This window comes from Anolis carolinensis, unplaced genomic scaffold (genome assembly GCF_035594765.1).
Source record: "Anolis carolinensis isolate JA03-04 unplaced genomic scaffold, rAnoCar3.1.pri scaffold_10, whole genome shotgun sequence".
In the NCBI taxonomy this organism is placed as follows: Eukaryota; Metazoa; Chordata; class Lepidosauria; order Squamata; family Dactyloidae; genus Anolis; species Anolis carolinensis.
In genome coordinates, this window is record NW_026943821.1 from 7,719,608 (window position 1) to 7,745,785 (window position 26,178).

The 26,178-nt window shown below is 41.8% G+C and overlaps 3 protein-coding genes across 10 annotated transcripts in view; 2 read left to right on the forward strand and 1 right to left on the reverse strand.

Annotated features, from left to right (window-relative positions):
- The window catches only part of LOC100557251 (26S proteasome non-ATPase regulatory subunit 8), a 93,665-nt gene extending 75,633 nt beyond the window's left edge, over nt 1-18,032 (reverse strand). The window contains exons 1-7 of one of the 5 annotated variants that reach the window (XM_016997120.2): nt 17,676-18,032; nt 12,242-12,314; nt 10,816-10,918; nt 10,467-10,632; nt 9,192-9,292; nt 8,472-8,580; nt 888-1,420 (exon numbers count right to left, since the gene is read on the reverse strand). In XM_016997120.2, coding sequence (XP_016852609.2) covers nt 1,385-1,420; nt 8,472-8,580; nt 9,192-9,292; nt 10,467-10,632; nt 10,816-10,918; nt 12,242-12,314; nt 17,676-18,017 — 930 coding nt within the window. In that variant the 5' untranslated portion in view covers nt 18,018-18,032 and the 3' untranslated portion in view covers nt 888-1,384. The other 4 variants (XM_003226915.4, XM_062962388.1, XM_062962387.1 and 1 more) reach the window with 4 other exon arrangements.
- LOC134293771 (cation channel sperm-associated auxiliary subunit gamma-like) lies at nt 19-6,546 on the forward strand. 2 transcript variants are annotated; one of them, XM_062962392.1, is made up of 4 exons: nt 19-285; nt 933-1,032; nt 2,387-2,513; nt 5,750-6,546. In XM_062962392.1, exons 1-4 carry the CDS (start codon nt 269-271, stop codon nt 5,878-5,880), a joined length of 375 nt encoding a protein of 124 aa, XP_062818462.1. In that variant the 5' UTR covers nt 19-268; the 3' UTR covers nt 5,881-6,546. The 2 variants fall into 2 exon arrangements, with proteins under 2 accessions (XP_062818462.1, XP_062818461.1); XM_062962391.1 differs by lacking the exons at nt 19-285; nt 933-1,032 and having other exon boundaries at nt 2,175-2,513.
- Nucleotides 17,755-26,178, forward strand: part of LOC100557448 (cation channel sperm-associated auxiliary subunit gamma) — a 64,570-nt gene continuing 56,146 nt past the window's right edge. For 2 of the 3 annotated variants that reach the window (XM_062962381.1, XM_062962382.1), the window contains exons 1-4: nt 17,755-17,857; nt 21,523-21,761; nt 23,708-23,761; nt 24,723-24,867. In XM_062962381.1, the coding sequence (XP_062818451.1) occupies nt 21,546-21,761; nt 23,708-23,761; nt 24,723-24,867 (415 nt within the window). In that variant the 5' untranslated portion in view covers nt 17,755-17,857; nt 21,523-21,545. Of the gene's footprint in view, nt 17,858-21,522; nt 21,762-23,707; nt 23,762-24,253; nt 24,506-24,722; nt 24,868-26,178 lie in introns of those variants that run through there. The other variant, XM_062962383.1, reaches the window with a different exon arrangement.

Below are 26,178 nucleotides of genomic sequence, written 5' to 3' on the forward strand. Positions count from 1 at the left end.
TTATTCTGATTCTGCCTCTGATTTTCATCCTGAATAAAAGAACCATCATAGCTGTATTTGTTTATTAAATCTCCCTTGATTACAATTTTTACCTTTCCTCCCTGTTCAGCCTTCTTTCCTACGAGATATTATCTAAAAGCTCTCCTGGACTCAATTCTGAAATGCAAATTAAACTCTTTCTTTCTCTCAAAGGTGGGTCTGCCAGCAGAATTCTCCCTGTCACGACATTGTTCCCACTGGTGCCTCTGCTCCGGATTACTTTTTTGTGATGAAGGTATCAAACAGGTAACTGTTTGCTTTCTGGTTTATATTAGTTTTAAACTCCGTGCCATTTATAACGTAATGTATTATGCTTATAGGCCATTTTTCAGAGAATGCAACTCCTAAATCATTTTACAATTATTATAAGTGGAAGCAATTCACAGTCAGGGCAATTCAGTGGAATGGGAGCACTAAATAATTTAAAGTAATTGACTAAAATTGTTATAATCAACCGAAAGGTATTTCAGACTGAAGGCATGGCTGCTGCTCCCTTCAGAGTTTATTTTTATTTCTCTAAGAATGTATGAAAAATATAATCGGTATCTTCACTAGTAATAGGATAATAAATTAAAAATCTCTGTTTATGTGTTCATGTGTATGAGGGAGAAAAGGATAGAAGGGTAAGTATAGTGGTTTTATATCCATTTTTGTTCCAATTTATGGCAACCCTATAAAATGAGATTTTCTTGACAAGATTTGTTCAGGGGATTTGCCATTGCCATCCTTGGAGGCCGAGAGAATGTGACTTGCCCAGGATCACCCAGTGTGATTCTGTGGCTGAATGGGGATTTGAACCCTCATTTTGGTAATGTGAGGAGGGGAAATGAAAGAGAAAAAAGAGGATCTCCTTTCCCGCATTCAGCCTCCTTTTACCCTTTTTGCTTCCGCAGGGGAGTGGACCAAACCACCTATTGTGACTATGCCTTGGAGTTCATCGTCCACATCCACGGCCTGCGCCTTAGCTATACTAGGGCTCTCTATCTATTGGAGGTAACAACAGCTGGGCCTACATGCTTCTTGGCATTTATATTCTAGTTTGATGTGCTTGGCATGGCTCCACCAGTAGCAGTTTATTCTCTTTAGAGTTTACTTGCTCTGCAGTCCAAAAATGTAATGCATATAGACCCTGCCTTCTCACTTGTGGTGTTAACATACTTTCAAAACAAGGCCATCTTTTCAGGGAAATTCCTCAACAACCTTTCTTTAGGCACCCTGGCTTCCTGCTGGGCGTAAAGTGTACGTCCTATATAATAGACAATCAGTAACAGGCCCAGCGCGTGACAGAATACCTACCTTCTCCAAGGGTTTTCTTCAGAGGAGGTTTGCCCTGGACTCTCCATGACTAGGTGGGGATCTGGACTCTCATTTTCCGGGCAGACTCTCAAGGGAATCATAAAAAGTATACCATGTATAGGCAGTCCTCAAGTTGCGAACAAGATAGATTCTGTAGGTTTGCTCTTAAGAGGAATTTGTAAGTCAGAATGGAAGATTTCATCTCACTTTGTCCCTGTGACTTTGGAATGCCCTCTCCAGGGAAATGAGACAAGCACCCACCCTTATAACATTCAGGAAGCAATTGAGCACTTCACTGTTTAAACAGGCTTTTTAAAACAGTGGCTAAAAGTATCAACCACTCCATGGGACAGGATTTTTGATGGGCATTAGGACATAATTTATAGCCTTGATACTTTGATCATAGGAATGGCTGATTTTAAATGGCATTTACACACTGGTTTTAGAGGGCCTTGCATTTTATATTGCCTATTTATTTATGTTTTGCAGGATTGTATTATATTGTTTTATTAACTGATATGTGATTATTGTCAATGTTATATTATTTATGGTATTTGTTTTTTATTGTAAGCCGTTCCGAGTTCCTTCTGGGAAAGGGGATAGGATATAAATAAAGATTATTATTATTATTATTATTATTGACACAACAACATAGTATGACACAGAAAACAAGATAGATATGCTGAATTTCGTATCACAAAATCACAAGTTGAACACTTTCCAAGCGTTTAGGGCTGTGTGATGTATTTTCGGATGATGCGCGCAGATCCCAGTAATTATTTATTATTATTATTATTATTATTATTATTATTATTATTATTATTATTATTTATATACACACACATCACACACAAACACACACAGGCCAAGTATTCATTTCCAGGGTGGCGTGAGGAGACTAATAGGGCATAGGGGAAGGTGAATGACAAGAGCTGTGGGCCAACCTGGAGAGGGATTCCACCACATTATCCATTCCCCCATCCTGAATATTTCCTCTCTTCTCATCTTCTCTTCCTTCTTCATGTTGCTTTATGTCTTCTCCTTCTCCCAGGTATCGATGGCCGTCATCATAGGTGTGCTCATCCTATACATAGCGATCCTTACCATGGCTCCCACATGCAAGAACTACTTCAGCAGACTCATGAAGAGGATGGAAGAAGCATTGGCCTTTCGGACAGGTGAGTTGTCAAAACAATGCATTGAATGGTATGAAAAAGGAGAAACATGCCTTCTTTTTAGAGTCTTCCTGATACTTCTGTTACCTTGAAGGCTTTTTGAATTTGTTTTCCCATTGATATGCTCATGTCAGCAACTCTTCAGTTATTGGTTTGCCCACCTACAGCTTACTGTCCTCTCCCTGGATTGTAGGATTGATCATTTTTTTCGCAATAGTTCAATTTTCCCCCCATAATTGATCCATTCTTTCATAATTGTGGTCTCTTATCTTGCTAAAGTGCTGAAAGAATAGGGAACTAGGTTTCTTCCAAGGCACCACAGTTGAGAACCAGAGCACAAGTAGATAAGCAGTACCAGAGTGTGTTCAACATGGCCAAAAGTTATGAATGCGGAAGAACCCCAAAGTGTAGAGTCTGCCTACTAAGAAAGATCCATCTTGCCCCATTCCTCCAGTGAATTGAGTGTAAACCCCATTTGCCTTTGGGATTCAGGTTGCAGTATAATTGAAGTACATTGAAGGCAAAGGGAGAAAGAGAGGAACGGGAACATTGTAAAAACAGCTGAAAATGTGGAATGGCAGAGAATTAATAATAATAATAATTTATTTATATCCCGCCACCATCTCCCAAAGGAACTTGGGGCGTCGAACAGAACACTCAAAATGTGACATACAAAATACAACAAGTGCACAACAAAATATAGATAATAAACAGTCAACACAACATCACAAATTCACAGTCCCCCTTGGTAGAAACAATAAAATACAGCAATTGCTGTAGATAAAACAGCAGTAGTCGATCTCAAAATTGTAAAGTGCAAATAAAGAATCTAAAGGTCCTCATATGTATTATTAAAGAGTCTAAACATGATCGAAGGCTTGTCGGAAAAGCCAGGTCTTTAATTGTGTGTGGCAGGTTTGAAGGCTGGGGGCTAACCTGATCTCCCTCGGGAGGGCATGCCAAAGCCAGGGGGAGGCCCAAGAAGGCCCTCTCTCTCAACCCCACCAACCATACTTGAGACAGAAGTGGGACCGAGAGGAGGGCCTCCCCGGTAGATCTCAAAGCCCATGCTGGTTCATAGAAAGAGATGTGGTCTCGAAGATAGGTTGGACCCGAAGCATATAGGGGTTTATAGGTAATAACCTGCACTTTGAATTGGGTCTGGAAACTCATCAGCAGTCAGTGGAGCTGCTTTAATAGGGGCATGGTGTGCTTCCTCTAACCAGCTTCAGTTAGTAATCTGGCCACCGACCTTTGCACTAACTGCAGTTTCCGAGCCATCTTCAAAGGCAGCCCCACGTAGAGTGCATTGCAGTAGTCATTCTAGAGGTAACTAAAGCATGGACCACTTTGGCCAAGTCAGGCTTTTCGAGGTACGGTCACAGCTGGCGCACACGTTTTAATTGTGCAAAGGCCCTCCCGGCCACCACCAACATCTGAGCTTCTAGCTTCAGCTCTGAGTCCAGGAAGACCTCCAGACTGCAGACCTGTGCCTTCAGAGGGAGTATGACCCCGTCGAGCGCAGGTTGCCATCCTATACTCTGATCGGCCCCACGACTGACCAGGAGGACCTCTGTCTTGTCTGGATTAAACTTCAGCTTGTTGGCCCTCATCCAGTCCATCACAGCTGTCAGACACTGGTCTGTGATCCAGGAAGCTTCCTTGGAATGTGGAAAAGAATAGTAGAGTTGAGTGTCATCTGCATAGAGATGGCACCCAACTCCAAAACTAGATGACCTCACCCAGTGGTTTCATGTAGATGTTAAAAAGCATGAGAGAAACAATAGAACCTTGTGGGACCCCACAGGTCAGTGACCAGGGGTCCAAGCATGTCCCCCAGCATCACCCACTGGATATGGTCATCCAGGAAGGAGCAGAGCTCTGCAGAGGGGTGCTCCCAAGACCCATTCTGGAGAGCCAACCCAGAAAGATACCATGGTCGATGGTATCAAAAGCTGCCAAGAGATCCAAGAGAACTAGCGGGGACACATTCCCCGTCTAGTCCTCAGCTGAGGTCATCCACCAAGGCGACTAAAGCGGTCTCTGTTCTGTGCCCAGGCCTGAAACCAGACTGCAAAGGATCAAGATAGTCAGTGTCTTCCAAGAAGCCTTGGAGTCGGGAAGCCACCACATGCTCCAGAACCTTGCCCAGAAAAGGGAGATTCAAAATAGGCCAGTAGTTATTGAATATTGAGGAATCTAGGGATGATTTCTTAAGAATTGGTCTTACAATTGCTCTTTTCAGGCTAGTTGGTAACTGTCCCTGTTCCAGTGAGGCACTAATAATCCTCGTAAACCACTCGGGCAATCCCCCACTTGGCAAGTTTGATAAGCCAGGAGGGGCAAGGGTCTGGAGGACATGTGGCCACTCTCACAGTTCCAAGGATCTTGTCCATGTCATCAGGCCGAAGTAGCTGAAACGAATCCAACAAAATAGGACAGAGAGATGTCTCTGGTACATCTATTGGAACTACCATAAAGCAAGTGTCAAATTCGGAATGTGTCCGAGCGATTTTGTCTGCAAAATGATGGGTGAACTTGCCACATTCAGTCGCCGAGTGACCAGGAGCCTCCCCCTGGGTGAAGGAGTCCCCTGACCACTCGGAACAACTCAGCTGGTCCAGCCGAGAAAGCCTTCCTGGTGTCCTTATTGCCATGACGTAGGCCCTAAGTTAGGCTCTAGCCTGTGTTTGGTTGGATTCGCTCCGAGGCTTCCGCCAGTCTCCACTTTGCTCGCTTCATCACTACTAGCTCCCCAGTAAACCAAGGAGCTGAGTTGACTCTGCTAAGCGAGAGAAGACATTTGGGGGTGATTGTATCCATCACCCTGGCCATCTCCATGTTCCAGAGGTCGACCAGAGCTTTGACAGGATCATTTGCCGGCCTGATAGCAAACTCCCTAAGAGATGATAGGAATCCATCTGGATCCATAAGTTTCCTGAATTGGGACCGTCTCTGCCAAAATGAGACATTTGAAGGATGTGGGACTTATGGCCATTTCTCTTGCATTGCAAGCAGGAGAGATCCAGATAACAAACCTGTTATCAGTACCAACTGTGCTAGTATGTTCACCATTTACCATTATCTAATAGTCTGAGTCTGTCCCAAGGTATGCATGCAGATGTTGATGGCATATCTAGCTCTCCTTTTCTACATTGTCAGTCCTATTCTCCACCGTGACAGCGATTTCTGGAATGTATTTCAAAATGCCTTTTTCCCCTGTCTCTTTTTATTGCCAGCATCCAGCCTCACCTTCACCTCCTCATTCACTAGCCAATCGTCGCTGCACCGTATTGCCTCCGAAGGGGTCCGAGGCAGCTTCGCCAAACCGTCCAAATCAAATGTACCGGAAGCCTCAGGGACACAATAAGGCCAGCCAGCTAATTTCCTGCGCTCCGCTGCCTATGATGTGAAGGGCTCTTCTTTTTCTTTCTGGAAGCAGAGGATTTCTGGGATGAGCAAGTGACTGTCAGCATTGTGGCAATTTGATGACTATTGGAGTCTTTGGGGAAATGTGGGGGACTTGGGAGATGGCCACAGCCTCCTTGAAAGTAATCCCCAAAAGTTCAGCTGTGGATCTTTGTACTACATAAAACCGTCTCGGAGCAGGTCACAGGAGGCATTCAAAGGAGTCATAGGAAATGTTCCAGATGCCATTGGTTCCCTTTAAAATTATTACGACTGTTTAGGACAGGCATAGGCAAACTGCGTCCCTCCAGGTGTTGTGGACTTCAACTGCCACAATTCAGAGTCGAAGCCCAAACATCTGGAGGGCTAAAGTTTCCCTATGCCTGATCTAAGAGGTAACCTATAAAATCCAATCTTTTAAAACCACAGCCAGAAAGGAAAATTGTATCTTTCCCTTTCTGTTCTATTTACTGGTCTACTCATTGATAGTATAACCGTACATACATTTCATTTTCTTGCCTTGGTATTTTCTTACACACTATGGCCTGGCATAGAATTATTCCCGACAGGATTGAATGGGTAAGATTATCTATATCTATATATATAATAAAAGTGAAATTGGAGTATGTATCAGCGTTTTGATTGGCCTGGCGGAATATGTGCTCACGATTTGATTGGCCGCCACTATCCCAGGCCACTGAGACCAACAGGAATGACGGATCTGCACCAAACTTGGCACACTTCATCCCCACGATGCACTTTATGACCTGCTGCCATTTGGGGGAGGATGGACCACAGATGATGGGATTTGCAGTACTTTAAAACACTTTAACTCCCACAGACTACTGCAATGCCCACCAATGATAGAAATGGACCAAACTTGGCACACAGAACTCCTGTGGACCCCTTTACATCCTGATGTATATTGGGGCAGGATGGACCAAGGATGATGGAATTTGCAGTACCTTCCCTCACTTCTTGAGACCACAGCAACTGCCACAAATCACAGAACTGAACCAAACCAGGCACACATATCCCAAATGACACACTTCACATGCTGCAGCAGTTTGACGGAGGGTGGACCAAGGATTATGGGATTTGCAGTACATTCATCCAATTCACCTCCCACAAACCACTGTGATGCCCATGAATGACAAAACTGTATCAAACTTGACACGCAGGTGCAGGGTAGCCCACTTTACATCCTGGTGCAGTTTGGGGAGGAGGGACCGTGGATGATGGGACTTACACTATCTTCACTTACTTCCTGGGACTACTGTGACCCCCACCAATGACTGATCAAGACCAAACTTGGCACATAGAGCCACCATGGCCCACTCTACATCTTGGTGAGATTTGAAAGAGCTTGGACCTTGGATGATGGGACTTGTAGTATATTCATTCACTTCCCGAGACCACTGTCACCCCATCAATGTCTCATCAAGACCAAACTTCAAACAAACAACACCCATGACTCACTCTACACCCAGGTGCAGTTTGGAGGACGATGGGACTTCCAATACCTTCACTCACTTCCTGAGAGCACCGCGACCCGCACAAATGACTGATCAAGACCAAACATGGTACATGGAGCCCTCATGACCTACTCTACATACTGGCTCTGTTTGGAGGGGGGTGGACACTGGACGATGGGACTTGCATATGGGAGTTGGAGCTCACCCGCACTCACTGAACCCAGCTGACATTGGATATAGGCTACACTTGGAACACAGGCAAACAATGCCTTTCTCAAATGACCCGGGCATCGCCGGGTCTCCAAGCTAGTAAATAAATAAAAAACAAGTTCTGTAACAGAGAGAGAGAGAGAGAGAGAGAGAGAGAGAGAGGGATTTGCAAATGTTTCAGGGGAAAATGCATATGTGAAATTAGTATATATAATAATAGATCTATTTCTAGCTCTCCATTGTTTATATAGGCATCTAATGTTTTCCTCTTACTATGTTGGAAGCCAGCCTGTGTCCCCATGGGGAGATAGATAGGTCGGGATACAAATGAAGTTGTTGTTGTTGTTGTTATTATTATTATTATTGTAAAGTTAATGTTGATACCATATTGTTTTTGTTGGCCCTATCTTTCCGCGTACAGAGCTAGTTTACTGTTTTTCTTTGAAATACAGTAAATATTCAAAAACATTTAACCTACTGATGCCTCAATGAATGTAATTTTATTGGTATCTATTTTTATTTTAAAATTTACCAGTAGCTAATGCATTTCCCACTCTTGGCTTATACTCGAGTCAATACGTTTTCCCAGTGTTTTGTGGTAAAATTAGGTGGCTTGGCTTATATTTGGGTCGGCTTATACTCGAATATTTACGGTAATTGAAAGCACAGCTACTGAAATTGAACTTGTTCTAGAAGAGCAGGAGAAAAGATCTGACATTACCAGATATTGTTCAACTAACATTCCTATCAACTCCAGTTAGGGAAGATGAGAGTTATCATTCAACATAGTAAGAACGAATCATTCTTACAGAGAACCCCACAAGGAAGGAAGCTCAAACAAAGTGTAGTCCCATCTGGGCAACCTCACCTTCTTGGCATAGTCAGTCATCTTCTTGGGGGTGAAGAAGAGCATACGAGTGGCTTCATTGAACAGAATCTTCTCATAAGCCTTCTCAATACAGCTGGCAATTTCGTCTCTGGATTGACAGAGGGAAAAAACCCAAAGCATTTGACCCATGAAGCAGAATCCAGTCATCAAGAAGCATTTCTAAACTCAACTGACAACAGTGGGTTAATTCAGCACATGCTAAATTCTTTCTCGTCAAAACAGATGGTGCTGTAAAATATTTTAAGATGTTTATGCTGAATTGTGCCTGGGCCTAACAGTGCTGCCCCAGCTGCTGTGATGGGGAGAGATGAGAAGCAGAAGTGCAGGTATGGTGTGCTATATGGGTGATCTTGGTTTGTGTGGTAGAAAGAGTCCCCAGAGTTTTGGAAAAGGAAAAACTTGTCTCCTGAATTCATACTATAGCTATACTATACTCTTAAAAGGTTGTTTGGGTGGGCCAAGCAAACACAAATTTCCCTTAAGTTTCTCAATGAGGAAATGCTCTGGGAACCATGTCTACTGGATTATCTCGAGTGAAATTAGAAACTCATGCAGGGATACAATAGTTAACTTTACCAAAACTGGGTAATTCTGGGCGGAATGATCCAATCATACCTGCTAACAGAGGTTTTTGCGGAATGAGGTGCCAGTGTGGAGAGGGGCTTCCCATTTTAATGTTGGTTAGAGAACACAACCAACCTGACAGTGTCCAGTAAGATGTCAATGAAGAAAGCGTAGCTCTCCGCTGGGATGTTGCCTTTAGCAAGGAACACTTTGTTGTAACTGCCTTCCATCAGGTACTGCGGAGGATACACAACAAATGTATCAGTCACCTTTCCAAGACATCTGTGTACAACTGTGCCTTTAACCTCTGCAAAGATGGAGGACCTGCTGTAGTTTACTATATACTTGGGTGAAACCACACACTTGCGGAAATTATATTGTTTTAATAGTTTCTTATCTGTTCATCTAATTGGGACCTCTTGTGGGTTGGAAGGTGATACAGAAATATCTCCAAGCACAATCTATCTATAAACATAATAAAAGTAAAACTGTGTACATGTGTACAGGGTATCTGCTTACAGAGACAGCCTCCCGCCTCCACAAACAGCTTTAACTCACAGTGCTGGTGAGCTAACTTGGAACTAACAAAAATACTAGAGGCCTTTGGGGGGATTTGTAGGAGTTGTAGTTCACCTACAACCAGAGTGCACTATGAACCCAAACAATGATGGATCTGGATCAAACTTGGCATGCATACCGATATACCCAAATTTGAATACTGGTGGGTTTTGAGGGGAATTGGCCTGGACATTTTGGAGTTGTAGGTACTGAAATGTATAGTTCTCCTGCAATCAATGGGCACTCTGAACTCCACCAAAGATGGTATTGGACCAAATTTGGCACAAAGAGCCTCCATGACCAACAACAAATACTGGAGGTCTTTGGGGAAAATTCACCTTGATTTGGGGGAGTTGTAGTTCACCTACACCTAGAGAGCACTGTGAACTCAAACATCGATGACAAGCCTGGACCAAGCTTGGCACACAAAATCCCCATGACTAGCCCAACCTACCGGAGTGGTTTGAGGGGACTGACTCATCACAGTGAGAGTTGTAGTTTACCCGACAGCCAGAGAGCACCCTAAACCCCACCCATGACCTCACTCCCAGAGCAAACCTGCCCAGCATAACAAACATTAAGTACTGATGAAATTTTTCGGGGTTAACCTGGCATGATGTGAGTTGTAGTTAATCCACAACCGTATGTACTTTGAACAAGTAAAAAAATGACTTTTTCAAATAACTCAGGCAATGCTGGGTACCCAAGCTAGTAATAAATAAATAGCCCTCCTCTCTGTAATGGAATTGAGGTGCAGAGAGCAAAGTTCCTAATAAGGAATTTGTTCTGCTCGTACAAGGCAAAATCTCTGATCTAACAACACAAAATCCAGGCAAAAAGATGGGAAGTTACCTGCTCTAGAGACACAGGGTGCTTGATGTAGACATTGGTCTGGATATCCTTTGCTGGGAGCCTTTCGAGCTCCGTGTGGAACTCAGCAACGCGATTCTGGGACAGCAGGAAGAGAAGGTTCAAACCCAACAGCTGGTGTTTGTAGGCTGACTCTGGTAACTCATCTCTGAGGCAGAAGGGGGAAAACAGTGAAACGGAGATCAAGGAGATATGTATATACGGAACAGGCCTAGGATTAGAGTGTCAGCCTCTGTTTCTCCCAGCCAAATGACAGGCAAAAAGAAGTCTTACAGAGAGGCTCAAAATAGAAATACACTTTGCTCAAGACTGTACGGCAGGAAATGCTTACTTGTAATCAAAATAGTAGCACTTGAGCTGGGCCATGTATCTCTCAAAAGATGGGATGTCCTTCTTCAGGATACTCCACTGAGCCCCAATTTCAAGGATGTCTCCTTGGATGGTAGGAAGAAGGATGATGAGCGGAATGTTGACAAACAAAACAAAAAAAATATGTGGTAGTATTAGGAGCAAACTAATCAAGCCACTATCCCATCTCCACCTTCAGTCAGGTTAATGCAACAGGAAGTAGAGCAAATGAAGTTATTCAACAGACTGTCAACATCTAAACGCTACATGACTGACCTACATATCAGGACGACCGGGGCTTGTATTGTGCTTCTGGCACAAATTTCCCCAAGGCAGTGATTCTTGATGGGAAGGGCAGGACTCCAGGTTCAATTGGACCTCAACTGTAAGAAACCCCAGCCAAACTGGATAATGAGTGGGGACTGGGCATCAAGGAATTTGTGAAGCCTCCCTCACTGTCCAAAGTGGTCAGCCTCCCAAACTCCTTCATGGAAATAACAGAAACATAACTTAGTAAGGTTGCAGTGAGTTTTCCGACTGTGTGGCCATGTTCCAGAAGCATTCTCTCCTGACATTTTGCCCACATCTATGGCAGGAATCCTCAGAGGTTGTGAGGTTTGTTGTAAACTAGGCAAGGGTGGTTTATATATGTGTGGAAGGTCCAGGGTGGGAGAAAGAGTTCTTGTCTATTGGAGCTATGTGTGAATGTTGCAATTAATCACCTTGATTAGCATTGAAAAGCCTTGCATCTTCAAGGCCTGGCTGCTTCCTGCCTGAGGGAATACTTTGTTTGGAGGTGATTCTGGCCATGAAGCCTTCAGCGGCACATAACTCAGTAAGTTGTTGCGATGCAAGAATAAGAAACTGTATATTAAGTATTTTAGATATTACATAGAAGTTGAATACAAGTTCGAAACTGAAGCTCATGATGTGCTAAACAGTTCTGCATCATCCAAATGAGAGACTGCCTAGGAACACTCCAAAATATCTTTTTAACTCTACAAAGACATTTTAAATGTAATAAATACATTTTACCAATAGGTTACAGACAAAAGGAAGCTCTTCTGAAAGCCCTATTCATATTCACACAAGAGCAGAGCAAGCTTTTATTTCAGCCTCCTTTTCAGACAGAGGGGAGAATCAGATGGTCCTCCAAGTGAGGGTGAAATACAATTCCTAGCACTCCTAACCTCTGGTGATGTTGGTTGGGAAGCGTAGTACAGAACAGGTCACTCTCCTGGCTTAGAGGAATGTAACCAATATGGGACAATGGCTATTCTTGGGTTGAGATAATAATGCTGGGGGGTGGGGGTAGATGGAAAGGTAGGGAGGGGAAAGAATAGTGGCTTAGATTTATCTGCCAGGCCTTGCCCCACGTATGTGCTTGCGCCTGGTCTGAATATACTCACTTGCCAAGATAAGCTGCTGTTTAGTTAGTTTTGAGCCTGTGGTGGGAAGGAAGTTGAGCTCAAGCAGGGCTAACTGGAACAGAAAGAAAGGAGAGAAGTTTCACACAGACCGCACTTATTGACAACCAAGCCTTGCCATGTCAAACCCTCAGGCTCTCAGGATAAATCGGGGAACTGCATTTTTGTTGTTGTTGTTGTTAATATTAATATTACTTATACCCTGCTTTGTGGAGAGACTCAAAGCGGCAGATTGCAAAAATGTTTTCCAACATGAAGGCTTACAATTCATAGCAGGTAAATTATCCTATTGAAAGGCAGCTGGGAGTTTTAGTGCCAGATCTGGTGAGAAATTTAGCTAGCCCACCATTCCCAAGGGGCCTTCTCTTTAAAAGGAGTCCTTTGTCTATGAGTTGCTTCAGGGATGAGATATTTAACATAAAAACAAAGCAAAATTAGAGTTAGGTATCAGTGGGACTCTTTTTAAGCTATCATGTATACTTGAGGATAAGCTGAGTTTTTTGACCCCTTTTTAGGGTGAAAAAGCCCTCCCCCCTTGACTTATACTCGAGTATATAATATAAAAATAAAAAACACTCTATACTGGGGACTTTCCCACTTTTCCAGGCCCCATTCCATCCCCTCCTTTCAAACCTCAATTATTCCCCCTTCCCCAGTTGCCCCCTTCCCACCCCAATCTGTCCTATTTTTCCAGCTACCCCTTTTCCACCTAATTTTTCCACTTTTTCAACCACTTCTTCCCATTCCAATCTTTTCCCATTTCCAGTCCATCCTTCCCACTCCCTTCCCAAGACAGTCTTTCCCATTTTTCCTTATTCATATACACACAGCAGTTTCCCAAAATGTATATTGTAGTTAAAATCAACTATGGTGATTATTATAACAGCGCTCCATGCAGTCATGCTGGCCACATGATCTTGGAGGTGCCTACAGACAACGCTCTTCGGCTTGGAAATGGAGATGAGCACCAACATCGAGTCGGGCACAACTAGACTTAATGTCAGGGGAAAACCTTATCCCTTTACCTTATGGTGATTATTGCATTATTGTTGCTGTTGGTAAAATTATTATTTTACTCTATTTATTATGATTACATTTATTATTTTACTCTTTATTATTGTTACGATTACATTTATTATTTTACTCTATCATGATTGTTAATATTACATGTACTATTTTACTCTATTATTATTGGAAGGATACGTAAGCACATTTACATTGAACAGGGTTAGAATAATGATTTAATCAGAGCTGGACATTCTTATCTTAAATTACAGTTTTATGTAAATATTTTAATTTTTATTATTTTAAATATGTAAACGTTTAACCTACTGATGCCTCAATTAATGTAATTTTATTGGTATCTATTTTTATTTTTGAAATTTACCAATAGCTGCTGCATTTCCCACCCTTGGCTTATACTCGAGTCAATTAGTTTTCCCAGTTTTTTTGTGGTAAAATTAGGTGCCTCGGCTTATAGTCGGGTCGGTTTATACTCGAATATATACGGTAGTTAGCCAACTAAACCCTGGCCTTGTCTGGACAGCTGGACAGATGCTGCTTACCTTTTCATACTATGCTCCTACTTCAGACAGAAGTATTTACACTGCCATCAGTTTCTGAATCCAGATTATCTGCTTTTAACTGGATTATATGGCAGGGAAGATCCACCTAGAAATGGTGTTAACTGGGGAGTCAAAACAAAATAGTATTTCCTATCTTGCCGATTTTCTATATTTGTGGAATTTCTTCCACATTAACTGCTCAAATGTGTCATAAGTTGTTAGGAAAAGGCAAGAAACTTGGTGCCAACCAGGGCTTCTGGATTACATTTTCCATAAACTTCTGTCAAGGAACTTTGGTAAAAACAACAACAGGGTTCTATATTATATCTACTGCAGGGATTAGAGCTTCCCTATTCAGTGATAATACTATTTCACTGATCATGTGCTGGGGATAGCTCTAGCCTCTGTGATCTTCTCCAGCTCTAAGACTATGATCTTATAAGACAGCTAACCACAAATGGAGGCCATGCTGAGTTGGGTTCTGGCTGTTTGGCTTCAGCATCGTCAAATTATAACAGCCTGACTCAGGCGGAGGAGCTCATACACAAACAGGCAAAGCAACAACATGGTTGAGTCATCCACCTCTCTTCCGGCAGCCTCCAAGGAATGAGAGGCCTTCCTTTGCTAGAAGTAGATGCAGTCTTGCCAGGTTTCCGAAACAGGAGAAGGGACAGTTGAAATCCATGACATCAAGAATTGGCAGCCAGGAAGTAGCTAGTAAAGTCTGTGTTCTACCTAATACCACACACAAGCATTGGGTTCCAGTTCTCTTAACCATGTATAGACAGTCCTCGTGTTCTGGCTCAGTTAAAAACAGGGGTGAGAAAACAGGAAGTGGGGAAAATCTACCCCTTGGAAGGGAAATTTACTCCTGAAAGTTATTATCATGGGGGAAAGCTTGCCATAGCAAGCCAAATTTTTCAAAATCCAATTCTCAGAGGGATAAAAAGTGAGCTGAAATCTTCTGGACAGGGGCACAGACAGCAAAACAAACCCCACAAGGGTGTTAACCCTTCCCTATGCAATCCCAAACTAAAACATATATATTTTGGGTAGAGCTACACTGTAAAAAATGTACTTGTTTCGACTCACATACACATTCAAGTTAAGAACAAATCTACAGAACCTATCTTGTTCATAACTTGTGGACTGCCTATATTTTAATATGTTTGTCCATTAATAAGTTACATGATGCACACATGTCTGTCTTTACGGGGGAGGGACATTGCCCCTAACAAAATTTAATAGATTTGTTTTTATTGCTTTTAAGAATGTATTTTAAATATTTCTATGTTTAATTCTATTTTAATGTTGAAATGTGTTAGATTTCTAATTCACACATCATGACAGTTTTTAGTGTCAGCTGCTTTGAGTCTCCTTTGGTAGAAAAATGGGGTATAACGTTGTTGTTGTTATTATTATTATTATTATTATTATTATTATTATTATTATTATTATTATACAGGAATCTTTCAGCATTTCGTTAGTAATGAAAACTTTTTGCCCCATCAAGTAAAAGACCAACACTTGGCTATCTAAAAAGCGGTCAATTGTGAAAGTGTGTGACAATGACACTTCTCCTTTCACAGAATTTTGGAATTTAATGGATGGATGTTCAACCTCTATGCATAAATGCTAGGGATTACCAGCCTCTTAAAACAGCACTTTAACGGCTATGGAGTCATGGCAGTTGTAGTTTTTACAAGGTGTTCTAGCCTTCTCTGCCCAAGAGTGCTGGCCCCTAATCAAACTACAAAACCCAGGAGTACACAGGATCGAGCCATGGTAGGTTTTAAATGAAATTCTAATTGCACTTTATTGTATTTGAACTGTATTTGAACTTTGTAATCATGACACAAATATTTAATGGTTTTTAATCTTTGTATTTGATTTTTTTTATTTTTAGTGGGTTATATCATGTTAGCCACCTTGAGTCTTTATGGGAAGAAAGGGAGTGCCAGAAATCAAGTTAACAACAACAACAACAACAACAGTTATAGCAAGGCTAAATTGCATTAAATTTATCCTGTAGATGGAGCCAACCAATCCTCTGTTGGAAAGATCCCCTTGATTTTTCACTTTAGTTCATACCATTATCATATAAGGTAGATCATGATTTTTTTATCAGAAGGGATAATTTATAAATCCTACAAAACCCAAATCCCACCCTTGCCCATTCCTGCTTTAAACCAGGTAGTTTCTAGGCCCCCTCCCCATCAGATGGAGGTTTCTAGACCCCCCCCTCCCCATGGCAATTTCTAGATCACCTTCCCATTGGATGGAGATTTCTACACCCTCTCCCTATTGAATGGCGATTTCTAGACCCCCCTCCCTATTAGATGGCGGTTTCTAGACATTTCTTCCCATCAGATGGAGATTTCTAGACCCCTCCCCATCAGATGGTGCTTTCTATACCTTTCTTCCCATCAGGTGGCAGTTTCTAGACCTCCGTCCCCATCGGGTGTCGGTTTCTAGATCTCCCTCCCCATTGGGTGGCAGTTACTAGATCTCCCTCCCCATCAGATGGCAGTTTCTAGACCATAATAATAATAATTTTATTTATTTAATTGCGACATTTATATCCTGCCCTTTTCACTCCCAGGGAGACTCTGGGCAGCTTGCAAGTTATATATACATACAATATATTATATTATTAGTATAGCACAATATAAGCACAATATAAGCATTATATATTATTATATTGTACTATACGACTATATTGCAATATTATTAGTAATATTGCATATAATATAAAAATACAATTATAATAATGTATTATTATTACATTGTATTAAATCATGATATTATTATCAATATTATACGTATATACAATATATTATAATATTAGTATAGCATAATACTAGCTGTGCCCGGCCACGCGTTGCTGTGGCGAAGTATGGTGGTATGGGAAATAAAGTATTGAGGACTTGGTGGTAGTTAAGGTAAAGGGTAAAGGTTTTCCCCTGACATTAAGTCCATTATAAATGGGTTATATAGCTGTGTGGAAGGGACTTGAGTCTACACTGCCATATAATCCAGTTAAAATCAGATAATCTGTATTTTATAGGCAGTGTGGAAGAGGCCTAAGTGAGGCCTAACTCTGCCTATCCCCTGGGCTGAGTGGGTTTTTAGGAGAGCAAGTGGGCGGAGCTTAGCCTTCTAACTGGCAGCAATTGGATAAAAACAATTATTCCTCTCCCTCTAATTAGGACTTTATTTTTCTTTTCTTTTTGTTGTATGAACATAGAGGCATGGATGAGGGGTTGTGCTGCCAAGTTTAGTGTTTCTGGGATGTGTAGTTTTGTTGTTTTGTCCTAGGCCGAAATTTCATTACCCTTTTATATATATAGATGAATATTATATATTATTATAATAACTTTATTTATATCCCACCACCATCTCCCAAAAGGGACTCGGGGCAGCTTACAGAAAGCACATACTAGTGCCATAAAACACATAGGATACAAGTAACTTACATCAACATTTATAACAATAACAGAATCAATTCACATAAAACAACATCAATTAACATAAAACCTCCCTTCCCTTCAGATGGCGGTTTCCAGAGCCCATTAGGTGGCAGTTTGTAGACCCCTCCTCTTCCAGATGGTGGTTTCTAGCCTCCCCGCTCCCTTTCCCAGCGCACCTTGAGGCGGCCCAGCAGGTCCCCGCACTTGGTAAGGTTGAGGTTCTTGCGGTTCCACTCGGTCCGCAGCTGCTCGTACATGCCGGCAGCCTCCTTGAGCCCGGCCACGCTGCCCGCCTCCGCCCCGTTCAGCACCGGGCCCGCCGCCGCCATCAGCACTGTCGTCCCCGCTGCCATGAATCGGCAACCCGGCGCTGCCACTTACGACATCTACCGCGACGGGTCTCGCTTGACGGCAGCCCTCCTTTCGGCCGGTCTCCACGGAAACCGCTCCGCGCTCGCTCATTGGCCCTCGCGTCACGGCGGCCCCGCTCCCTTCCCGAGCATGCGCAGAAAGGAAGCAACGGCTGTGAGGGACGGAGCGGTGCCCGACGCCTCCTTGGCGGGGTGGGCGCCAGAGGCCATGAGGGAGCGAGATATATATATATATATATAGAGAGAGAGAGAGAGAGAGACCGGGCGGAGGCGGGCTGCTTGCCTGGCTCGGGGAGCGGAGGCTGCGAGGCGGGGAAGGGCGAACAGGCGGCGGGGCTAGCGGAGTCGCCATAGCGGGGCGGGGCGGGGCACGTGACGTCACTCGCAAGGGGCGGGGCCTCGCTTCAGAGCGGAAGTGGCTCTGGATCCTTTCGGGCGGAACACAAGTCTAAAATGTCCTCGTTGTACGCAAACGGCAGCAAACCTTTTGAAGCCATAGCAACACAAAAAGCGCCAATACGGGCTGTGTTATGCATTGCTACAGAAACAACCCGCCCAGAAATCAAAGCAAGGGAAGAACTGCCCTACTTTCCCAGTTGAACGAATTATTATTATTATTGTTGTTACTATTTTAACTTTCCTCATAGTTAAAACACACAAATAAAAGGAAGGGATTTAAAAATGCATATACAGTAGAGTCTCACTTATCCAAGCCTCGCTTATCCAAGCTTCTGGATTATCCAAGCCATTTTTGTAGTCAATGTTTTCAATAGATCGTGATATTTTGGTGCTACATAACATTTATTTATTTATTTACAGTATTTATATTCTACCCTTCTCACCCCGAAGGAGACTCAGGGCGGATCACATCACACATATAAGGCAAACATTCAATGCCTTTTAACATAGAACAAAGATAGAGACAAACGCAGCTCGGAGCTGGCCTCGAACTCATGACCTCTTGGTCAGAGTGATTTGTTGCAGCTGACTGCTTTATCAGCTTGCGCCACAGCCCGGACCATTTCTGCGTATTGAACTACTTTTTCAGTCAAATTGGTTGTATAACATGATGTTTTGGTGCTTAATTTGTAAAATCATAACCTAATTTGATGTTTAACAGGCTTTTTCTTAATCCCTCCTTATTATCCAAGATATTCGCTTATCCAAGCTTGTGCCAGCCCGTTTAGCTTGGATAAGTGAGAGACTACTGTATTGATACAATATATAGGCACCGGGACTGTGAGTTTTCCAGGCTATCTGGCCATGTTCCAGAAGCATTCTTCTGATGTTTCGCCCACATCTATGGCAGGCATCCTCAGAGGTTGTGAGGTCTGTTGGAAACTAGGCAAGTGAGGTTTATATATCTGTGGAATAATGTCCAGGGTTGGAGAAAGAACACTTGTCTGTTGGAGGCGAGAGTAAATGGTGAATTTTCCCCAAACACAAATCAACCAGAGAAGTCAGCCGTAGCAGAGCACTTGATGAACCAACCTGGACACAGCATATTATTTGAGAACACAGAAATGCTGGACCACTCTTAACAACCACTATGTCAGACTACACAGAGAAGCCATTGAAATCCGCAAGCACGTGGACAATTTCAACACAATGGAGGAAACCATGAAAAGAAACAAAATTTGGCTACCAGTATTAAAAAACTAAAACTAGGGCAGTAAATAAAGAGCAACACTAAAAAAAAACACAAGAATTCCCGATATGAAACAACCAGGTCCAGCTAACATCTCCCGGCGGGAAGCAGCCAGGCTTTGAAGCTGCAAGACCATTTAATATTATCAAAGTGGTCAATTGCACTATTCACACTTGCCTCAAACAGGCACAAGTTATTTCTCCCACCCTGGACATTCCACGGATATAAAATCCCCACTTGCTTAGTTTCCAACAGACCTCACAACCTCTGAGAATGCCTGCCATAGATGTGGACTAAATGTCAGGAGAGAATGCTTCTGGAACATGGCCATACAGCCCAGAAAACTCACAACAACCCAATTGTGTATACGCTACAGTGAAAATCAAGGCTATCTTGTCAACCAAATATTAGATTGTTGATGTATGCTTCTGATTTCTGACTCCCATCTACACTGCTGAATTAATATCATTTGTCAGCCCTTTAATGACCATGGCTCAATGCTATGAAGTCCTGGGAGTTGTAGTTTGACAAGATCTTTAGCCTTCTCTGCCAGATGGTGCTGGTGCCTCACCAAACCTAGGATTCCATAGCATTGAGCCATGACTGCTAAAGGGGTGCCAAAAAGCATTCATTCTACAGTGTAGATGGAGTCAGAAGCACACATCTTCAACAATCTAATATTCCATTGGCAAGATAGGCATGATTTCTCACTATAGCGCATACACAATTGTTACTGCCATCAACATATATTATTCTGTAGAATTCTTCTACATCTCTTTTCATGCTGATCCTTTAATAGACCCAGTTCAATCATGCAATGTATTTCCATTCAGAACATTTTGCCTTTACTACATATGGAAGAAAAGGTGCCCACTTTCTTTGGACATTTTCATATTTAGGGCGTACAAACAGAATAGTGAAGTGTGTCAACAATAACTAAGGGCCCTTCCAGCTGGGCCCTATATCCCAGGTTCTGATCAAGGTTTTCTATTTATCCCAGATTACCTGGCAGTGGGGACTCATATAATCCAGTTTAAAGCAGAAAACCTGGGATTAGATCCTTGGATATAGGGCCTGTCTCAGGGCCTTTCCACATAGCCCTATTTCCCAGAATATCAAGGCAGAAAATCTGACAATATCTGCTTTGAACTGGGTTATCTGAGTCCACACTCAGATAATGTGGAATTTTCTGCCTTAATATTCTGGGATATAGGGCTGTATAGAAGGGCCCTAAGTCACAAGAACATGCCTTTTGGAACATTCTACGTTCTTATATCTCCCACCCAAAAGAGCAGATGGCAACCAAACCCAAATCTCTGCTCTGGGTGGGATTAAAATGCAAAGATAAAGTGCCCTAACTTCATTCTCGCATGGAATTAATGATGTGGTAGGGGAACAAGTTGCCTTTGCTTTCTACACTGCTGTCAAAGCAGAAAATCCACATTATCTGATTTGAACTGGATTATTTTAGTCTACACTGCCGTATAATCCAGTTCAAAGCAGATAATGTGCATTTTATACAGCTGTGTAGAAAGGGCCTCAGATTATGAAAATCAAGATCCAATGTTAAAACAGTACAAAAATGAAAAGGATATAAAAATGCCATCTAAGACCCCATCTACACTGCCATATAAAATCCAGATTATCTGTTTTGAACTGGATTGTATGGCAGTGTAGACTCATAATCCAGCTCAAAGCAGATAATCTGGGTTATCTGCTTTGATAATCTGGATTATATGACAGTGTAGAAGGGGCCCCAAAACATTCAAATGCAATCTAGAAATGGTTCTGAAATCTAATTTGGAAACAGGTAAAATCAAGAATAATAGCGTACCTTTGTACACAATATGTGAAATTAAGATACAATCCAAAAACAGTCTTAAAATCCAGTCTGGAAATCGCAAAGGCAGATAAATTTTAATCATAATAGTACATTTATACTCTAGACTGCTGAGATTCATTCCCAGTTCCATTGAACTTCACTATGGGCCCTTCTACACAGCTATATAACCAAGGCAGGTAATCCACGATATCTGTTTAGAATATCAAGGCAGGTAATCCACGATATCTGTTTAGAATTGGGTTATCCGAGTCCACACTGCCATATAATCCAGTTTAATGTGGATTTTATACAGTTCTGTGGAAGGGGTCTATTGTGTATCAAACTGGGGCTATTTTACAAACCTGTGTTTTTGTGTCCATTTCATAGGTTCCCCTCTGAGAAGATCTGTCATGTGGAGATTTCTTCTGGCCAGGCTGCTCCCCTTCCTCCTGCAGCCAATATATACACTTTCCGACTCCGATTGTAAGTGGATGGCTGTAGTCAACAGATTTGATAACCTTGGAGGTGACCGGAATGTCTTCTTTCAGCAGCATGAAATTCTCTCAGTAGCGGAAATCTTCAAAGAGCTGGTGGATTCAGCCATAGACCCTGATGACAAAAACGCAGTGAGTACTAGCAGCCGTGTTTAGAAGTGGGAGACGAGAAGGGTTGTTGCGTTACATAGGTCTTCAACTGAAGCTGTTTTCACACGGCATCATAGGCCACATAAAGTTCTTCAAGGGTCCATTTACACAGACATATAATGTCATTATATGTAACGGCACTCCATGCAGTCATGCCGGCCACATGACCTTGGAGGTGTCTTTGGACAACGCCGGCTCTTCGGCTTAGAAATGGAGATAAGCACCAACCCCCAGAGTCGGTCACGACTTGACTTAACATCAGGGGAAAACCTTTACCTTTATAATGCCATTTGAAATGGTCAGTGTAGACTCGTATAATGCATGTAATTATATGGTCAGTGTAGACTTGTATAATCTATTTAATTATATGATCAATGTAGACTCGTATAATGCAGTTAAATTGCATTATACGAGTCTGTGCTGACCATCCAATACAGTTACAAACTGCATTATATATGACAGTGTAGGTTGGGCCCCGGAGTGGGGATGGAAGTGAGATACACGAGTCATAAGAATGTTAAAACTACTGGTTCAGACTGTCTGCTCCAACATTCTGTTTTCAGATGTCCTTATGGAAAGCATACAAGCAAGACATGATCCCAGAGAATTTTTCAATTTGTTTTCACTAGCAAACTCTTTTTGTCTGATACTGGATATAATCCACTCCAGCCCTGACATACTTTTATTTCTGGACACCGGGAAAAGAATATTATCTCAAACCAAGGATTTAAATAGTTGTGTTTTTCTCTCCCGTTGCCTCCTTTTGGAAACATTGAGAGGAAAAAGTTATAATCATCTGCTGAACCTTAAATGTAAATTCTGTGAAAGCACTAGGTCGCAGCAACCAGGGCAGACCCATGCCTTAGTTATTACCTGGGAGGAAGAGTATCAGGTGCTGTTGGCCAATGGTTTCATATCCTATAATAGGAAGAGACCACATGAGCCCTGTAGTTCACTCCCCTGCCGCATAGGAAAAGCGCCCCCAACAAATGGCCATCCAGCCTCTGCTAAAAAACCTCCAAGAAAGGAGCTTCCACCACACTTTGAGGCAGAGAGTTCCACTGTTAAACAGCTGTCACCATCAGGAAGTTCTTCTTCATGTTCAGTGGAATCTCCTTTTCTGTCATTTGAACCCATGGTTCCATTCAGGGCAGCAGAAAACATCCTCTTTCTTATGATATCCTTTCAAGTATTGATACACAACAATCATGTCTCCTCAACCTTCTCAGATCTTAGGTTTCTCAGATATTTTGAACCTCATCTCCCAGAACTCCAGATTATTGGCCAAACTGACTCCTGGAAGTTGGAGTCAAAGGCAGATAATCCTTGAGTCTTCCTTCCTATAAAGACACTGTAGTTGAAAGAGTTGTCATAGATTGACAGGGGATTTCAGAGCATATTGTTTCCATTTAAAGACATTAAAATAATGAAAGAAAACAGTTCACTGAACTGAGAGCACTGCACACAACTGACCAATATCTACTACCCACCCAGTTCTAGCTGTATCCCTAAGGACACTGTTCCTACTTAACAAAGGAAGAATAATCCAACTGCCATTGAAGCTTGTCTCTTAATAGAGAAAGTTCACACCAAACTGTCTGAAATCATCAAAATGGGCTTTTGTCTCAAGCAGGCCGGACAAGAAATCAGAGAAAAGGAAGAGGGTGATTCTAGGTAGCATGGGTCCTGCTTACTGATTGATGAGAGAGAATTCTTCAGGTTAGGATATCCTGCATCTCCAGTAGGAAAGGGTTGTTTGTGACAAGAATTGGATTTATTCAGGGTTGCAGTCATTTAGAATTTTAAATGATGGCTCTGCAAGACTTTGTGGTGATGTTTGTGTGAGTTTTTCGGGCTTTGTGACAATGTTTCTCAACATTGTGATCTTCAAATGGAATCTGCTGTTGAAATAACTCCCTTTTTTACAGAAATACCTGGGCTTTCCATACTACTTGAAAATTAACCTGACCTGCAAAACACTGGTAAGGGCAAGGCTGCAAACTTGGCAAAGGCCTACCAGATCTTGATGAGATGTGAATTCAGATTTAAAAGGTGCTTCCTGATGATGAGGAATGGAAAAAAAATGGATTTTTAGACATATATTGTATGCACATTAGAAGCAGTGAAATGTAGAAAAATCAAACTCTCTCTCTGTGTTAGATTTTTGGGATGCACAAGCTGACAGGACAGGGGGGAGAAGGGGGGCCTTCTACATTCCAGTGTGGTTCCTAGTACAGCTAAATGGAAGGAGAGCAGACAGGTCAAAGTAGGCCTCATGATGGATTGGTGTCTCTAGCTTGCTACAAGCTTTTAGGTTGCTTAGATAGGAAAATGCTGATTGTGCATATTTATGCCCATGTATGTAAGCATGTGAAGTGACGTACTAATGACGAGATGTATGTAGAAGCATGTTCTTTGTCTGAAAATGTATAAAAAGCAGGTCAACGCCTTGATAGGGGGCTCTGGTTTGCTTTTTGGAACAGATTCCATCCAGAGACTCAGCTGAAATAATAAACCGGACTTTTCGGTCTCTCAAAAGGATCTCTCTTGGTGTTATCTCTCTCTTCAATCTACAACACTGAAACCCATCTGCTGTTTCAACAGTGTGGAGATCTCCAAATCCGCAAGATTTTCAAGCCATTGCTTTTAAATGTTAATAGCGTTTTGCAGTTTTGTTGTTGCTGAACAACTGAACTCATTTGATTAGTCAAGTTTCGTTACACTGAGTGAGAAATTTTATTGTGAAACATTTTAAAAGGCATTTTGGAGGAAAGAAAATTGAAATATTTTCTAAATTGGGGGGGGGGGGGGTTTGCTTCCTGGAAGCTTTACAGATTGCAAAAACAGCCTTGGGTAACCACTTGCGGCCCATGGATCATGCCTTGGCTACCTCCGCTCTAGAGTAACCACTCTGTACACGTTTATACTGCTCTCTCTTTTCAGGACTCTGCAATGGCAATTCGGACAGCTCACTACACTGGACTGAAACCAGTTGTGACTGTCACTTTTGAAGAACCCACCCATGCTGTGCGTCAGAAACAAGAACAATTGCAGATCGAAATGACGGCAGCTCCATACAGAATAAAAGGTATTTTGATATCCTGAGGTCAAGTTGGGACTAAGGAAGCAGGTGCTATAGCAGGAGGTGCCTGATTACACCTGGTTTTCTGCAGAGTTTAGAAAATAGGTTTTCCAGCAAAGAATCTTAAATTCATTATTTTGATTGCTGAAACACTGAAGAGTGCTATTTCTCATCATTTCCATATCCACACAATAGAATTATAGCAGCTTGATATCATTAGAAATGCTGTGGGACAGATTTTTGGGTGCTGTTAATGGCCATACATTTCACTAATAATCCATTTGCAGGGATCATCATCAATGATGACTATTGCTCTGAAAAACAACAGTAATTAATAAGCATTCACAAAACATTAACTCGGTAATTGATGGTCAGTTTAGGCATGCTAAAGATTTGGGTGGCATGGAGACATGGAAACTATACTAAAGTACAAAATCCCATTGTACTGGGATTATTAGACAAACAGACATTGAAACCTCAAGAAAGTTTTTTTCTTTATATGACAGCAGCCAGAATTGAATATGCCAAACTATGGAAACAACAAAACATCACCAGAAGATTGGATTACAAAAGTTTTTGAAAGGGCCAAAATGGACAAATTAACTTTAGTCCTACAATAAACAAATACACAGAAATTTCAAGAAGAATGGAAACCCTTCATTAAATTTATAAAGAACTAAAGGAAGATGACCACAGCAGGATTTGTTGACTAAGAATAGTATTAATAGTATATAAATACATTTCATACTATTTATATACTCTGTATTCAAGAGACTTAGAGACTTTAGAAAATTGCCCTATCTGTATCCTTTAATTAGAACAGAAATGGTTGCAAGCCTTGTTATTTAGGTATTTTATAACTACACACACACATACATACAAAAAGACATGTTTGTGTAGTATTTTTTAAAGTAAGCATGACAATGTAACATAATGAATTCTCATGTACACAATATTAATTTAGGAACAAATGGAATTGAATTTTTAGATTTATATGGCAAGAGTTAACATAAAATACATGTAAAGATCTGAAAAAGAAGATAGGAAGAACATCAGATAGTATGGGAAGACCTGTCTTAACATCAAATGACAAGAGTGTGTTATTTCTGTTATAGAGGATATTTGGAACTTTCAAAACATTAGACAATGTGTATAACAGTCCTTGAGTTGAAGATATACATGTAATAATTATAACAAATATAAATTTATCTTCCCCCTCAATCCTTCCTCTTCCTCGGTGACATAGTAGACATTTATATAGTCCCAATCTACTAATCAGAGCTCCACAACACTTATCCCCTCATTCGTTCTCCTCTT

Excerpts from the sequence above, each read along its gene's own strand:
- LOC134293771 (XM_062962391.1), top strand. The coding sequence starts at position 2,258 with ATGACAAGAGCTGTGGGCCAACCTGGAGAGGGATTCCACCACATTATC. Across the intron at positions 2,514-5,749 it reads AGCATTGGCCTTTCGGACAG|CATCCAGCCTCACCTTCACC; the intron begins GTGAGTTGTCAA and ends TTTTATTGCCAG.